Source organism: Tenrec ecaudatus, chromosome 8 (genome assembly GCF_050624435.1).
Source record: "Tenrec ecaudatus isolate mTenEca1 chromosome 8, mTenEca1.hap1, whole genome shotgun sequence".
NCBI classification, from domain to species: Eukaryota; Metazoa; Chordata; class Mammalia; order Afrosoricida; family Tenrecidae; genus Tenrec; species Tenrec ecaudatus.
The window spans coordinates 36287316-36303864 of NC_134537.1; the positions used below are offsets into that span (position 1 = coordinate 36287316).

A 16549-nucleotide genomic window follows, 5' to 3' on the forward strand; every position below is an offset into this window, starting at 1 on the left:
TGGTGGCTTCGAACTGCTGACCTTGTGATCCACAGTGAGACTCATAACCACAAAGCTCCTTGACTGCAGACAGACTGTGTCTGAATCCATATCCTATCATTTGACCAGGTCACCGAGCCTCTTCGAGTCTCAGGAACCTCATCCAGAGAGCAAGAACCATCATGATGGCCAGAAGGTTTAGGTGAGAATAGTATTAAAACACCTTTCAACAATCAAACGCACTCCCATCCAATTGATATTGACTCACAGCGACTGCATGACGGGATAGACTGCACCTAGGGGGTTCCGAACTTGAAGCTCTTTACAGGAGTAGAGAACTCTGTCTTTCTCCCATGGAGTGAGGGGTAGTGTCAAACGGCTGGTATTGCTGATAACAGTCCAGCACCTAACCACTACACCACTGGGACTCGTATACGAAGACATCACATAAATGGTCATGCTCTAGGTATAAAGTAAATAGTAATATCAGTGGTGTTAGAACATGCCTGGAATTCTGTGAGCTATGGCTTTGAGTCTACATTACTCAAGCAGACCATCCCATTTGGGTAGCATGAAGATCCAGAAAACAAGAGGTTGATTTTAGACCAACAAAAGTACAGGTTTTACATGCCTCTTTTATACACAGTAATTTCTCACCTCACTGCCATTGAGTGGATGCCAACTCATAGCAACCCTATAGGGCAGGGTAGAACTGCCTCTGTGAGTTTCTGAGACTGTAGCTCTATACGAGAGTAGAAAACTCCATCTTTTTCTCACAGAGCTTCTGGTAGTTTCGAACTGCTGACCTTGTGGATCACAGCCCAATGTGTAACCATAAATGAAACACTAGGCTCTGGACAAATAACCTCTTTTCCCAGTCAGCCCTTCTGCACATGTGCATGTGCACACTTATGCTCAGGTGGCATGGGCACGTTTCTGTGCTCAGATGAGTACAGGCTGAGGGAAGGAAGCTTAGAGTCGGGCTGCTCTGCCGGTCAGAGCTGGGTGTCCTGGGTAGACAGACAGGAGATGATCTCTAATCATCAGAATTGGGACTGCATCCTTTTCTCTTGCAAGTCCTGCCCAAGAAAGCATATTGGTAGCAAGTAGTTCTGCCTTAGGTTTTGGGACATTCTGCCATGTTCTTTAAGAAGTTCTGGTGGCACAGTGGGTTACACAATGGGACGATTCTGTATGTCTACCCAAGGGACTCTTTACAGGACCAGGACAAGCCCCACCTTGACTACATCATCCCAAGAGTGTCAGAGTGCTGCCCTGTGTGGGCAGCAGTAGGGAGTGGCTCATACCACAGCATGACACATGGACACTGGGTGCATTCAGCCTGAGAAAGAGCTTGCATGCATTTGAGTTCCATTTGATACTTGAATTTCTCTTACAGTGGCCTTTGAACATCCACCCCAATCCTCTCGTGCCACTCAGCAGACACTGCTTGAGGCCACCTTCTTCCTCATTCCTCGGTTGCCTTCACGCTCTCAGGGCACCATTCCCACCGTGATCTGAACCCGCTGGTCCTGTTTGGTCTTCCTGTACCAGCTGGCCCAAGCAGATCAGGTTGCCTTTCCCTTGATGACCTTCAGATATTTGACTACAGTTTTCATAGAACCCCCACTCTACTTTACCCGACTAAGCACCCCGTTCTTTCACTTCGAGACTGTGATGTAGTTCATCTCAAGTACAGCCTTCCGATTGAGGCCCCTTTGGCAGAGACTTGACTGCTGCTTGGCTGGTGGGGAACCAGAGTCCTCCAGCCCTGCTGTTGCCAACTGGTTCTAGATCTTTGAGAAATGGAACCCCTTAGGGCCAAAGGAGGAGCTCTCACATATTAAGCCACTGAGATGGGGAGCTTTTTGGTATTGCAGCATCCGCCTGGCCTTTCCTGGCGAATACAGAGGGGAAGGGCAGAAGCAACAGCCGTAAACAAAAACCATTGTACAAACACAAGGAAACCAGCAAGGGACGACTGGTGTGATGGTTCCCACACATTCGTTTTTCCATCCACGAAGAAGTAAAAATGATCCTCAACATATGATGACTCTATGTGTACATATAATTCTATTTCCTCTCAACCATAAAGAGAAAAAGCATCCTAAAAAGAAAAAGGAATGCATGCTGTCCTTCATGTTTGATCCTACAAATCCCTTAGCCCAGTACCACCCTTGACCCATTATCAATTCAATGCACAGCTCAATACAGTCAATAGCCAAGAGGGGAGACCTGCTCTGGGGCAGTGTTCTGCTCTGCAGAAAGCATTTTATCAACCAGACTTTAACTTGTCATCATGATTTGATAGGTATACCCAAAGTCCCAGTTGATAGCATAAGCGCCTTGTTGCTTTAAAAAAAGAAAATCACGGAGACGGCCACTTGTGTTATTATTTCTCTGCTATATGGGCTTCAGCGATCACATAGCCTTCAAAGTTGTTCTCCATTGCTCTCAAACACTGGATTGCTGTAAGACACTCCCCTGCCACACTCTGGCACGTCACAGTAGGAGGTTTGGTTTACTGGAGGCCAGCTGGGGTCCTTGGCCAAGGCCCTGTGCCATATCTGATACAGGCTTTTTGACTGATATCCAAAACACCTTTTGATGGCTCTCCATAGGGCTCGGTTTTCAATAATAGCCTCCTGCAAAATAAAGAGAGTTAAGTTTTACAACTATAGGTCAAGCGTTCCCAGACCCTCCCTAGACCATGGTGATATCATACTCTATCAATTATCTACATCTACTTTGACAAAGAACGATAAATCCAACGTGGTCAAACTGACCCTTTTAGAAGATTTGGGAATATGGAGACAGAGCTTAAGGAGGTTTACCTGGATCTACATATAACCCTCTAACTGGGGGACAGTCAACAGAAAACTGGGTGAAGGGAGACATCCGTCAGTGTGAGACATGAAAAAATAATAATAATTTATAAATTATCAAGGGTTTGTGAAGGAAGGAGGTGGGGAGGGGGAAAATGAAGAGCTGATACCTAGGGCTCAAGTAGAAAGAAAATGTTCTGAAAGTGATGATGACAATATATGTACAGATGTGTTTGACACAATGGATGGATGGATGTATCATGATAAGAGCTGTATGAGACCCCAATAAAATGATTTTTAATAAAAAGAAAGAAAAAAACCTCGGGCTAGTATCTCAGTTGAAGGGGACCATTGTCCATTGTTTGAAGGGAGAAAGAGTTCAACGTAATAGAGACAATGGAAAGTCTTTAGCCATGCGCTCTGCAACCTTGTTCTTTCAATTTGGCATTGTAGTGTACACAGCAACATTCAGTATACAGTGTAGTGTGCAGAGCAACATTCAGTATACAGTGCAGTGAGCACAGCAACATTCAGTATATAGTGCAGTGCGCGCAGCAACATTCAGTATACAGTGCAGTGCGCACAGCAACATTCAGTATACAGTGTGGTACGCACAGTAACATTCCGTATACAGTGTGGTGCGCACAGCAATATTCAGTATACAGTGTGGTGCGCACAGCAACATTCAGTATACAGTGTGGTACGCACAGCAACATTCAGTGTACAGTGTAGTGCACACAGCAACATTCCGTATACAGTGTGGTGCGCACAGCAACATTCAGTATACAGTGTGGTGCGCACAGCAACATTCAGTATACAGGGAAAGTCTTTGAATTGAATTTTTTTTTTTAAAAAGAGGTTTACCTGAAAGATGACATTCAAGTCTTATATTGAAATCACCTTTAAAACGTTTCAAATTGTGCACTCCAATAAATACCTCATCCATAATTGATTCACTATAAACTGACTATTAAAAGGAGGTACCACCAAACAGAATTGACCCTTTCATAAGTTACGCCATGTGCACATGGAGAGTTCGGTACACGACAGCAGATGACGCTCTCGTCATGAACACGGGTCTGTGAAATTGCACGACAGGCCGCAGTCTTGGAGTTGGACAAATCTGGATTCAACTCTCAACGCTCACTTCAACCGTGGGCCTCTGGAGGCCCTGGTGATCAGAAGAAGCAATTCCGACCCTCCTATGTTTGCTGTATGGATTAGATTACTCCCCTTACGATGCACAGCACGGTGTAGCATACCCTGCTCCCGTTCCCCACCCTCCTCAAACTATCCATTTCCCAAAGGGCTATGGCCTGATGGAAGGGACTCGCCAGTGACTCTGACCTTAGCTTGCAGTTATTTCTTTGAGATGAACACGCTGAGAACAATCGTCACGCCATTTTATTTCATGGGTTACACTCACTCTAAAATAGGACCCAAGATACAACTTACAGTGTAGAGTGCAGGGGGGTTATCTGGTCACGTTTTCATTTTTGGTCACAAAGGTTGGCCATCTTACAAGAGAGTTTGAAAGAAACAAGGACACCATCTGAGTCGGCAAGGTAGCCTACCAAGCAAGAGCTGGCTGCAGTGCTCGCGAGGGGAATATTTTAAATTTTATCGGAGTGCACAAAAGACCTTGTCTCAGAAATAGTAGCTTTTCCTAAAATCTAACCATCTTTGAGAGTTCACAAAAATGATTAAATAATAATAATACTAAATGGCTCATCTAAATCTTTCCCCTAATAACTGCCCCTACGCTGACAGGGCTAGTAATGTTGTGAACACCATTTCATCCCCCTCTTGCAAACTGTAGGGCTTCCCTAGCCAGACCTGTTATACTACTCTCCCAAAGCAAGGTGTTTTGTCTTACTTAATTAACCGTTCTCCTTAAAGTTAAGAGTAAGGCATGGAACCAGAGTGGGGGTGTTCAATAGATTTTAATATCTAGCTTCCATCAAGCCTTCACACTCAAAACTCACAGTCATCAAGACAGCGTTGACTCTCAGAAACCCCCTGGGAATCCCCCACATTGTAACTGTTTATGAGAGTGGAAAGCCCAATCTTTCTCCCAAGAAGCTGCTGGTGGTTTTGGACTGCTCACCATGCTGATCACAGCCCAACGCATAGCCACCTCATCTCCAGGGCTTCATCCAGTAAGCCTTAAAAGACCTTAGAACGAAACCAGGTGAATCTCACACATACATGTGTGCACACATAGGCACACCAGGACCAAAAGCACCCCAAAGCAAACGCCCTGCCATCGGGTCGTTCCCAACAAATAGCACCCCTCCATGGAGTTTCCGAGACTGTAAATCAGAGAGAAGAGACAGCCTTTTCGTTCTCACACAGAACGACTGAAGTGTTAGCGGCTCAACGCTAAACGGGCGGCATCACCAGGGCCCCTTCAGCACCGCACCAAACTCCAAAATTCACCCTCATTGGTTTTGAGTTGAGTCCAACTCACAGTGATCCAACAGGACAAAGTAGGACCGCCCCTTTGGGTTTCGGTGACTTTAAATCCTCACGGGAACAGACACCTCATCGTCCTCCCTTAGGCTACCAGCTCAATGTGTGGCCCACTTTGCCACCAAGCTCATTACACGGTGTGCACCTGGGTCCAATGGTGCCTTCCCACCAATCTGCCATCCATGTTTTCACTTGCCTCTGTCATGCTGATGGTGCCAGGAGGCCCCTGTGAAATTGCTCATACCAGATTGGCAAGTAATGTCCGGCACACCCTGGGAAGGCGAGCAAGTGCCTCCCAGGCTTCCTGGTGCATCCGCCTCGGGAACACACACACATCCACACAGGTAAACAGGTGCTGTGCGCTGTGCCTTGGGCGCTTTGACATTTCTCTAAGCAGGACAACCTGGTTGTTCTGGAATGGGAAGCTGAAGTGCTGGGAGATGACAGGCCCTGTCTCTCTGTACACTGTAAATGACATGCAGAACTGGAAACATAAGTACAGGTTTGGGGAGATTCCACTTTCAAGAGGGAACAAAACTTGGCAACACTACAGTTTTAAAGGTTTTATGCATATGTACATATAAACACAGAAGTCAACAAAAAGGAACTAAAACTACCCAAGTTAGCACTCAGACCTCTCAGTGGGAGGCTCCCTCCCACTGCCATCAAGTTAATTCTAACTCATTGAAGCACGTTCCAGGAGCACCAAGCCTCCCCTTGCTCTCCACAGAGCAGCTAGGAGGTTTGAACTGCTAACTCAGATTGTGATAGCTGGCTCGCTCACTGGCATCACATCCACGCTGACTCAGCGACCTCCTATGGGCTTCCAGGACTGTACTGTTTGCGGGGAGTAGAAAGCCCAGTCTTTCTCCTGAGGAGCTGCTGGTGGTTTTGAACTGCCAACCATGTGGGTCACAGCCCAACATGTAACCACTATACCACCAGGGTTCTTAGGCTCACGTCAGGAGACAAGAAATGGATATACCCATTGCAACTACCTTCACTAAAGACAGCTCTGGCTTACCTTTGAGAGTCAGCTAGCGACTCCTAGATTCTGGAAACTGTCCTCTCTGTCTGCAGGGCCCAGGGGCGAGAGCCAGAGTTCTAGAATGTGGGTTCTCAGAGTCTCATACTCCACACACAGGACTGCTGCTCTGTTACTCAAGGAACACAGGAGCCGCCATAGCGTTGACGGGCGACAAACTAACCCCTCCATCTGCTGGGATGCACAGGGCTGTTGTTCAGTTTATGAGTGAACAAGCCTTTCCGCAGTTCCTATGGGAATAAAGCAGGGGCTGAGGTGCTGCAGCTGCTGAGACCTGTTCTTCCCAGCATAACTAATGGCAGGCGAGAGGAGAAATAACTATCTAACATATCCTCCATCTCCAGGTATACTGTGAGCTTCATGCCTCTGCTTGCTTATCTCCCTAGCAAAGCACACAACACATTAACAAATGCTCTGAAAAGAAAAAGGAGAGAAGGAAGAAATGGCAAGTGACACAAGCGAGAGGGTGTTCATAACAGCCCCAAACCCAACCCACTGCCACGGAGTCGCTTCCCACTCAAAGCGACCCTGAGGACGGAGCAGAACTGCCCCGTCGGGTTTTGCAGGCTGTAATCTTTACAGAAGCAGACGCACTGACACATCTTTCTCCTGAAGAACAGCTGTCGGGTTTGACCACAAACTATTCAGGTAGCAGCCAAGTGCCCAAAGCACTGTGTTAGCAGGTCTCCATGATAATACTAGTGAGTATTTATAAAATTATCGCTCGATGCTTTGCACTGTTCACATACCATGCTCACAAGAACTCTCAGAGTTGGGATACCATTATCGTTACCCCTTTACAGGTGGGGAACAGACCCAGAGAAGTGGAGTGGCTCGCCCAAAGTCAGGCAGCAAGAAAGTGCTGGGGCCAGGATTCAAACCCACGTCGATGCCTGCAGAGGATGGCTCTTAGCTACAAATACATTTACAAAGGAAGGGGTTCCTGCTAGGTGACTGTGAACGACTTTGTGGTTGGATTACCCCCATCCCAACTCTTCCCTGTCCCTTAAAGAACAAAATTCAAAAATAAACCAAGCCAAGCTATCTATTCTAACCTCTTGCCAAATATTCACATTCCCAGAATCTCTTTCTGGGAATGCTCACTGCCATTGAGTCAATTCCATCTTGTAGTGACCCTATGGGACAGGATAGAACAGCCCTGTGAACTCCCCAGAGTGGAACTCTTTATGGGAAGACAGAGTCCTATGCTGCAAGGAGTAGTAGGTGGTCTCAAACTGCTGGCCTTGTGGTTAGCAGTCCAGTGCATAACCACTCTGCCACCAGGGCCCCTGGTGCAGTCTTGTCCTGAAGTACAGTCTTATCCAGTCAAGTAGAAGGGGAGTCTGCTGACGGGCTGCAGGAGACTTTTGCTTCCTGATAAAAAGCTTGGACTCAAGGGGCTTTCCTTTCCATCTTGCACCGAAAACAGATATCATGTCCGCTCAGAGGAAGCTACCTCATAGCCATAAGCAACAATCACACACACGGAAGGCCAACATCTAAGAATGGAGGGCCAGGAACGGAAAAGAACTGCACTGAGTCTGTAACCCACTACTGAAAGCATCGCCGTATCCTAATCCTCAGTCCTGCTCTGCCACGGGCTCTTATGCCTGCAGAGCCTGCTACATAAGGACATTTCCCTCAGCGACGACGACGGGACACCGCATGGGGACGTCAAGTTCTGGGGATGCTCCCCTCCTACAATGAGTACCCCCTTTGCTGGTGCCATTCTTGGTTTGTAACTGGGAGAGGTAATGTAGATGGAAACCTGCACCTCAGTTCTTCATAAGTGCCTTTCCAGGGATGGTGCCCAACCATGGGCTTTAATGGAGGCGGCTGTGTCCAACCTTGCTGACAAGACTAGTGAGCCAGTGAACAAAGAGGGGGGAGATCACGCTCTTTTCACTGGGGAAACGAGCAAACGGGAGCTGAAGACTAACCGTGGGAAGAGCTTACTCTGAGCTCACATGTCATCCATAAAGCAAAAATATTAAAGTTGCTAAGAGAACGAAAAGAAGCTAGTCACACAAAAGACTGCGTATTGTATGATTCTATTTATAGGAAATGTCCAGAGTAGGCACATCTCAGGGACAGAAAAGAGATCCGTGGTTGCCAGGATGCGGGGAAAGGAAGGAGAAGGCGGTTTCTTTTCAGGGTGACGGACACAAGCTGAAATTAGATCTTAGTGATGGCCACATACTAAAGCAGCCACCAAACTGCACTTGGTAAATGGACGCATTGTGTGGCACGTGAATTGCATCTCCATTTTTTAAAATAGTGTGTGTTAGGTTGAGTCTCAATTGGGAAATGTTATCAATGAATACTAGTATGAGTACTCATTGCTATCCAGTCGATACTGACTCACAGCACCCCAGCCCACCCCACCACCACTGCCCCCGCCCCATAGGTTTCCAAGTCTGTAACTTACCTCCACCACTAGGGACACAATGAAGTTGGAGCCAAGCATAATGACAATGTAGATCCTCCACAGGACAGGGGTGCAGAGCAGCTAAAGCGAGAGAAGGAAGTAGTGTAAAGAAAACTATATGCTGGAAAGATATTCACACGTTCCCAATATACATTTTCATAAGTTATAAGACATGGATATAATAGACAGAAACTTGTACCGAGTATTTCTATGTTTGCATGCACAGAAAAGGTATAGGAGAATTATACTTAACGATTTGAGGGGATTGCTTCTGGCTTTTAAGAAATTACTTCTTTTTTTCCCTGATTTTTTTTTTAATTTTTAAGAATACAGGATTCCATTTTACTAGGCTCCACAATCAACACACATAGAAACATTAGTTAAGAAATCAAAAGAAGTATTGTCCTGGGCAAATCTGCTGCAAAAGACTTCCTCAAAGTATTAAAAGCAATGATTTCACTTTGAGGCCTAAGATATGACTAACCCAAGCTGTGTTGGTGGTGGTGTTGTAGCTGTTGGTGGTGGAGGTATTGTTGCTGTTGTTGTTTGTGGTGGTGGAGGTGTTGTTGGGGTTGTTGTTGGTGGTGGTGGTGTTGCTGTTGGTGGTGTTAGAGGTGTTGTTGTTGGAGGTGTTGTTGGTGGGGGTGGTTGTGGTGATGGTGTTGTTGTTGGTGGTGGTGATGGTGGCAGCGGTGGTAAGGGCCGTTGCATCAGTTCCGCTCCATAGTGACCCCGTGCACAACAGAACAAAGCACTGCAAGGTCCTGCGTGGTCTGCACAACTGTGCCAGTGTCCGTGCCCATTGTTGCAGTCATGATGTTAATCCATCTTGTCAAGGGCCTTCCTCCTTGTCACTGTCCCTCTACTTGACCAAGCATGATGTCCTTCTCCAGGGACTGGTCTCTCCTGACAACATGTTCAAGATGAAGTCTTGCCCTCGTTCCTCCAAGGGGCACTCTGGCCTTACTTCTTCCATGACAGTTCGGTGTGTCCTTTTAGCGGTCCATGGTGCTTCAATCCTCTTCTCCAGCCCACAGTTCAAATGCAGGTTCTTCGGTCGTCCTTAATCCATGTCCAACTTCCGCATGCAGATGAGGCAATGGAAATGCCATGGTTTTAGTCAACTGCACCCTAATCCTCAAAGTAACATCGTTGCTTTTCAGTACTCTTTGCTCAGCATACAGATTGAATGGGTATGTTAAACGGATACCAAGCCGTGGTATTTTTTAATTCCTTGAAATGTATATCAATGGGTATACATAGCAACCCACTGGAAACAAACTAGAGAAGTGATTTCTGAAGGCATAACCCAGTGGAGCAGTGGAAAACCAGAGAGTGGGCAAAAAACAGGAAGACCCTCAATCGAAAAGATCGACGCCGTGGTTGCAACCAACCATGCAATGGCTGTGTGGGTGTGGCGTCCGGGCAGTGTTTTGTTCCATTCTACAAGGGGTCATGACGATTTGGAACCAATTCAATGACACCACACAACAGCATAGGAAGATAGTTTTATTCCCAGGATGCTCTGAAGGTACACATGCCAAAGTGAGTAATGTTACCCTTTTTCTCTATGGCAACCTCTCTCAGCAGCCAAGCTCTGAGGCTCAAGTCAGGGCTTCAAAGTCCTCAGGACTGCATGGGTGATATTTTCCGAAGGAGAAAGTAGGGCTGAAACCAAGCTTGTCACTCTCTGTCTCTTCTCCACTTCCTCTGCACTCTCCCTTCTTCAACCTAGCACACTGCCTGGTACTTTTAAATGGTTAATAAATGGGCGGGTGGAGGAATGGCTGGCTGGATGAGCAAATAAACAAATACAAGGACATTCTACCACATTTGGTGTTGCCTCTGACATTGCCTCCTACACGATGGGCGGGAAGCCAGTACAAGAATATGGAGGACAGGAACCATCGAAACTAAAGATGCAAATAGACATCTAGGAATTTATCCCAGCGAGATGGCTGTAATGGATGAAATAATATTCACGAGGTTATTTATTATAATTTTATGTATAATAGCATAAAATTAGACACATCCCAAATGGCCATGAGCTCTGGACCCAAAACCCAGTGCCAATGAGTCAACTCTGACTCAGAGCAACCCTACAGGACAGAGTAGAACTGCTTCCTGAGGTTTTTGAGGCTGTAAATCTTTAGGGGAGCTGACAGCCTCATCTTTCTCCATATGTATTTTTTAAATGCAATTTTCAAAACGTCGGTAGAAACTAGATTGCAAAACAGCATGATGTCATTTAAAATAAAATAAACTTCATCAGTCAGTCAACGTGCATTGATTATGTATGAATTTTAAGAGTGGGAAGGATATAGTGAATAATATTAATAATTTTCCTTTTCTGGACATTTTTCATTTTCCAATACATAATCTCATAACAGTATTAAAAAACAATGACTCTTGCAGAACCTTCTACAGACATCCTATCTATGTCAGACTTGGGTTTGTATGCCAAAATCACTCTAGGTCCTACCCTGGTATTGCTAGGTTTGAATGCAGTGGGCACTCTGTCCTCTCCCGCGTTAAAAATGATGTCAGGGAGTCTTCTGCCATTATGTGCATTAACCTTGCCAGACACTGGTGACCCAAGGATGCGATCCAATCGGGACCCTTGTGAAACTCATCATGAAGGTGGAGAAGCAAAGGAGTGTACAAAGCAACTCAGCACAGAATGAAACTAGAAATGACCTTTCAGCTCTTCTGTCTTCTGTTTATTTGGAAAAAGGCTATTTAACCAGTCATTATCAAGTCCATTCTACCTCATGGCCCTCCATGTGTGTCAGAGAAGACCTGTCCTCAGCATCATGACTGGTGGCTTCCCTGCATCACCTCTTCTGCAGCACTTCTAGGTGACTTTGAACCACAACCTTTTGGTTAGCAGCTGAGCACATGAACTACTGATACCCCCCCCAGCCAGTCTCAGGAACATTTCACAGTGGTTCCAAAGTAGGATAGGTTATAGGATTCTATCTCGCACATGGAACTCATCTCTGTCTTATAGGATTTCTCTTCAATTTCTTGCACATGGAACACTTCTCTGTCTTGAAGGATTTCAAAGCTGTGCTGGTGTTATAAAGTATGAGCAAGGCCACTCCTAAAATGTGGCTCCTTGGAAGTCTGGCTCGCAACCAGGAAATCTAAGCATGCAAGAAAAACATTTTTAAGGACAAACAAGAGTGATCAATACATATTGGAGGATTAGCAGTCAAAATGTTGTAGGTAAAACTGTTTTAAATAGCTTCAAAACAAACATTGTGGTGGTAAATCTCTCATGTGAAAGAGAACCCATAAAAATAGATGGTCTAATCTTACAGTGATCTTTTAAATGAAAATGTACAGTACTTTTGAAAGGATGTCTCCAGTCTCAGGAAATTGAAACTAGGCCGAATTTTATTTTCTGGCCAGCAGGCTTTGTACACTCAGCCATCTCAAAAGAATAACCGGTGTCAAGAATTCATGTCAATTGCAATTGTGACCTGTTTTCTGAAGTCAGACCATTAGATAACCATAAAACTCCATCATCTCCTGTAGATAATACTTACATCCAAACGCCTGTACAATTCTGGAATGTCAGCAAACAGAATGAACAGGCACACCCCCAGCTGTATGACCAGGACGAGGACAAACACATCTGAGGAAATCAGAACACAACGGCCATCACCCAAAATCAGAGCTCAGAGTGTCACATCTACTGATAAGCCTTTCGAGATTAACACTGATCGACTTCACTTGATTTCCACATCCAGACCCAGCATAATAGATGGAAAGGGCTCATCTCTATGCAATGGATCACACCGCCACAATTTCTGTGAATGTCCTTGAGGCAAGTAGAAATCTTCACATATATCTTATATATAAGTTTCAAATCTTAAAACAGAAAAGCATTTATTGGGCAACACTGACAAAATATTGAAAGCATGCAAGCCTCTAAGTCCCTTTAATGTAAGCCAACCACCTCAAATCCTTGTCTAGTGGGGGGTGGGGGGTGCGGACAAGGAATACTTCAAATAAATACTTTTAAAAATGGCAACTCAGCCTTTGGTTGCTTCCCCAGGCCCGAAATGAGAAGGACAACAAAATGTTCTCTGAAAAACACCAAAGGCTATCGATTTTACAGCTGGTCCTTCTGAATTTCCCATTCGAAGGGTCAGTGACAGTATGCAAACACGCATGAATGTTCCTTAGGTCAAACATCGCATACTACCTCTCCGCCAAATATGGATCCCCACCCCAGAATGCTAGCAAGTAGGAAGGAAGTCGTTGGGCTAAGAATCTCCACCATTTGGAAGGATCCTTAAGGTGGAACCCACTGTCAGCTTGCCAACCATAAAATGCCCCTTGACCATTATGTCAGGAGACAAGTTCCAACTGAGTTCTGTGGCCCTTATCACAGCCTCCTCTATGATTTGAAAAGTACTGACCAGTCGAGAAATCAAGGGGTCTTCTCAGTTGGAGTCTTCACATGAAAAATCACCCAGAGAATTTTGGTGAAGGGAGTTGGTAGGGAATGAAGCCCAGCAGTTCTCGGAAGCTCTGGGGGAAGCGGCACATGACCCTGAGAACGCGGCTGCACTGTGTAGGCGAGAGGGCACAGGAGTGGGGTCTGGCCACCCTGGAGAAGAGCGGACTCAGGCTGCTTCCAGAGGGATCCCTCGCCTCTGCTCCAGAACAATTCTACTCACAGTTTTTATAGGTGGGCTGCCGGAAGGGTTTTCCTTTGGAGAATATAAGCGCCACCATGATACAGTTGATGGTTCCCAAGAACCAGATAGTAGTGTTCTCAAAACTGGCGAAGGCACTGTCGATGTCCTGTCTTTGTGCAGCAGTTGGAGAAAGGACTAACTCTGAGATGCTTTCATTCCCCGCTGTGCACGCACTGAAAAAGAAACCAAAGGGAAGATGAAAGAAGAGGAGAGGCTGTCATAGAACACCTGTGTCTAAAATACATATACAGACCATGCCCATCCATGACAAGCACTAAGTGATTGTCTACTGACTTAGAGACGATACCCACCCACCCACTGCCACGGAATCAATTCAGACTCAGGGCGACACTTTGTGTGGTTCCCAAGGCTATAAACCTTTATAGGAGCAGACAGCCTCAACTTTCTCCTTGGGAATGACTGATAGGTTTGAATCGATGACCTTGGCATTAGCAATCTAAAGTTTACCTGACAACACCACTAGAGAAGCTTAAATAATGGGAAAGAATATATTTAAAAACAAAGAGGAAGAAACCAACACATCTAAACCTATGTGTCTGATGTCTGGCTGACTGGCTGCTTAGATGGATGGATGGATGGATGGATGGATGGATAGATGGATGGATGGATGGATGGATGGATAGATGAGTGGTCAGAGAGACTCACTGAGTCACTTATTAGACAGATTGATATGCAGCTATTATGTCTTATGGGGAGAAAAACATATGAATAAGCCATGATTGTATGCTCAAGTGGTTTAAACTCTCCGATAACATGTAAGTAGGGTGACCATATCCTTTAACATAGGCAGTTTTGAAAGCAGAGTAAAACGACTGGGACATCAAGTTTAACTGAGACTTCCCCGGTAAACTATAATACATGGCCACCAGAAATACAATAGATTATTCTCAAAGGTAATAACACCATTAAACTATGCTGTAGAGATCAGGGGCTTAGGAAGCCAAAGCCTTTGGCAGGGGGAAAATCCAAATGCTTCCTTTAATATTAGAGATGGTGTTTGAGAGAGACTAGAATGTGAGAAGCTGGAGTGGGGCTTGAATAGTACCTGTACATCTCCACAGAATACCACGGCTGTGCCTGAACCAGGACAAAGCCCACAATGTGCATGGCTAGGCTGAGGAGGATGTTGAAGATGACCGAGAGCAGCAGAGGCGGGGAGATCAGTCGTCCTGCAGGTCTGAAAGGCACTAGCTTGGGGTAAGCACCATTCAGACTCACTACAAGAGAAATTCAAGAAAGGTAGACTTCATCAAACATTTGGTATAAGTTCTTGGGTACATATATCTGAAAAAAGGGATAAATGGCAGTGCTTTGCAGGAGCAAAATGTAAGAAATGAATTCATGTGAGTGGTGGTTACATTATCTGGTGTCAATTTGAGGATTAAGAGTGTAGGGGTGGAGTCTAGCCTGCCAATCAAATCATAGCCATTGAAGTCTCTGTGTGGGCATGGTCTTCTCCTAAGGATTCTGGGAATTCCTGTTTTCCTCCTTGGAAGCAGGAGACACACTCTCTCTCAGCTCACTCCCTGGGTGGCATTGCAGCTGATAAGATGCATGGAACTGCTCTAGTGCACAGAGCTGGAGAAGCCACATGGAGACTCCTTCCAGCGCTGAGAAGCTTACAACACGAATAGATCCACAAACTTTCCACGCAATGGCCTGTGAACTTCTGGTATTTGGCAGCTTTGCATGGGTTTCATGCGTCTGAAGAGGACTTTATAGATTGGTATCAGACATAGGGGTAATATCGGATTTATGGACTTGATCTGGACTGGGCTGGGATGTTTCCTCAATATTCAATTACTCTTGTATATAAAGCTCTTTCTTATACACACGAGTGTCTCTGAATTTGTTTTTCTAGTCTACCTAGACTAACACAATGGGAATTTCCTAAAAGAAACTACATATAACTATGAGATATCCTTTTTTAAACTCTATAAAGGACAAAATTATGGAATTATAGGCAAAGGTCTGATAAAAGGCAGTCTCTCCTGTACCGCATGTGAGAATGCATGTTGATCCAAACCTTGGGCAGAGTAATTTGTCAATAAACATGAAATTTTAGAAAATGTTTGTATTTTTTATAATTACTCCATTTCTAATGATCTATTCTAACCTAACAGCAGAGACGTGAAAAGATTCATGTCATAATCATTTTCCATCACAGTGACAGTGTCATGAGTCCCATCAAAGCGATTTCTCTTCATGGAAACCACCTGAGTTTCAGAGTTGACCTGTTCCTCGGGACTTTTATAGCTGTGACCTTTTGGAAGTAAATTCCCAAGTTTGTTTTTTTTCCAGAGGTATCTCTGGGTGGTTTGAAATTCTGGTATTTCTATTAGTAACCCAGCACTTCACCACTTAAACCACACAGGAATCCATAAAATTCATGAAAAATCCATGGTGTTTTCATTCCATTTTTCCATACAAATATCTTCATCTCAAGTTGATTAGGACCTAGGCCGAACACCTCGTTTATTTTTAAATTTTCATTATCATTGCCTTTTATGATCGTGATCACTAGGCGCGGTGGAGTCAGTTCTGACGCATGGCGACCCTATGCACAAGAGAACGAAAGACTTCTCCACCCTGCGCCATCATAATCGCTGTTGGGTTTGAGCCCACCATTGCTGCAGTTCTGTCAATTCGTCTCCTTCAGGGTCTTCTGTTTCCATTGCCCTGCTGCAGGTCAGAGGAAGAACACACTATAAAAGATGGACAGGCTGTCCATGAGGGAGGGACTCACTCCTCACTCGCTCCCATCAAGTTGATTCCAACACTTTATGGCTAACTTCTTATTAGTAGTATCTTTATAAATGCAAATTTTGGAGGCGGTTGGAAACATTACATACAAATGTACAGATCTATTGTATGTGGTACATGTATCACTTACCAGTGGTAAGCCATACAAAGCACAACAATGACACCCCCCAAAATAATAGTAATAATTGAGGTAAATCGTAAGTTACAAAGAGTGGAAGAAGCTTTGTTACAGGTAATTTCTACCTCCCATAAGTTGATTCTGGCATGGTGGCCTTATAGGGAAGAGTAGAATCCTTCCCTAGGG

At 45.1% G+C, this 16549-nt stretch overlaps 1 protein-coding gene across 1 annotated transcript in view; it reads right to left on the reverse strand.

The window, feature by feature from the left end:
* Positions 1-2411: 2411 nt before the first annotated feature.
* The window catches only part of ATP13A4 (ATPase 13A4), a 96089-nt gene continuing 81951 nt past the window's right edge, over positions 2412-16549 (reverse strand). The window contains exons 26-30 of the mRNA XM_075557152.1: positions 14528-14699; positions 13441-13634; positions 12301-12389; positions 8750-8830; positions 2412-2624 (exon numbers count right to left, since the gene is read on the reverse strand). Coding sequence (XP_075413267.1) covers positions 2412-2624; positions 8750-8830; positions 12301-12389; positions 13441-13634; positions 14528-14699 — 749 coding nt within the window. The remainder of the gene's footprint in view (positions 2625-8749; positions 8831-12300; positions 12390-13440; positions 13635-14527; positions 14700-16549) is intronic.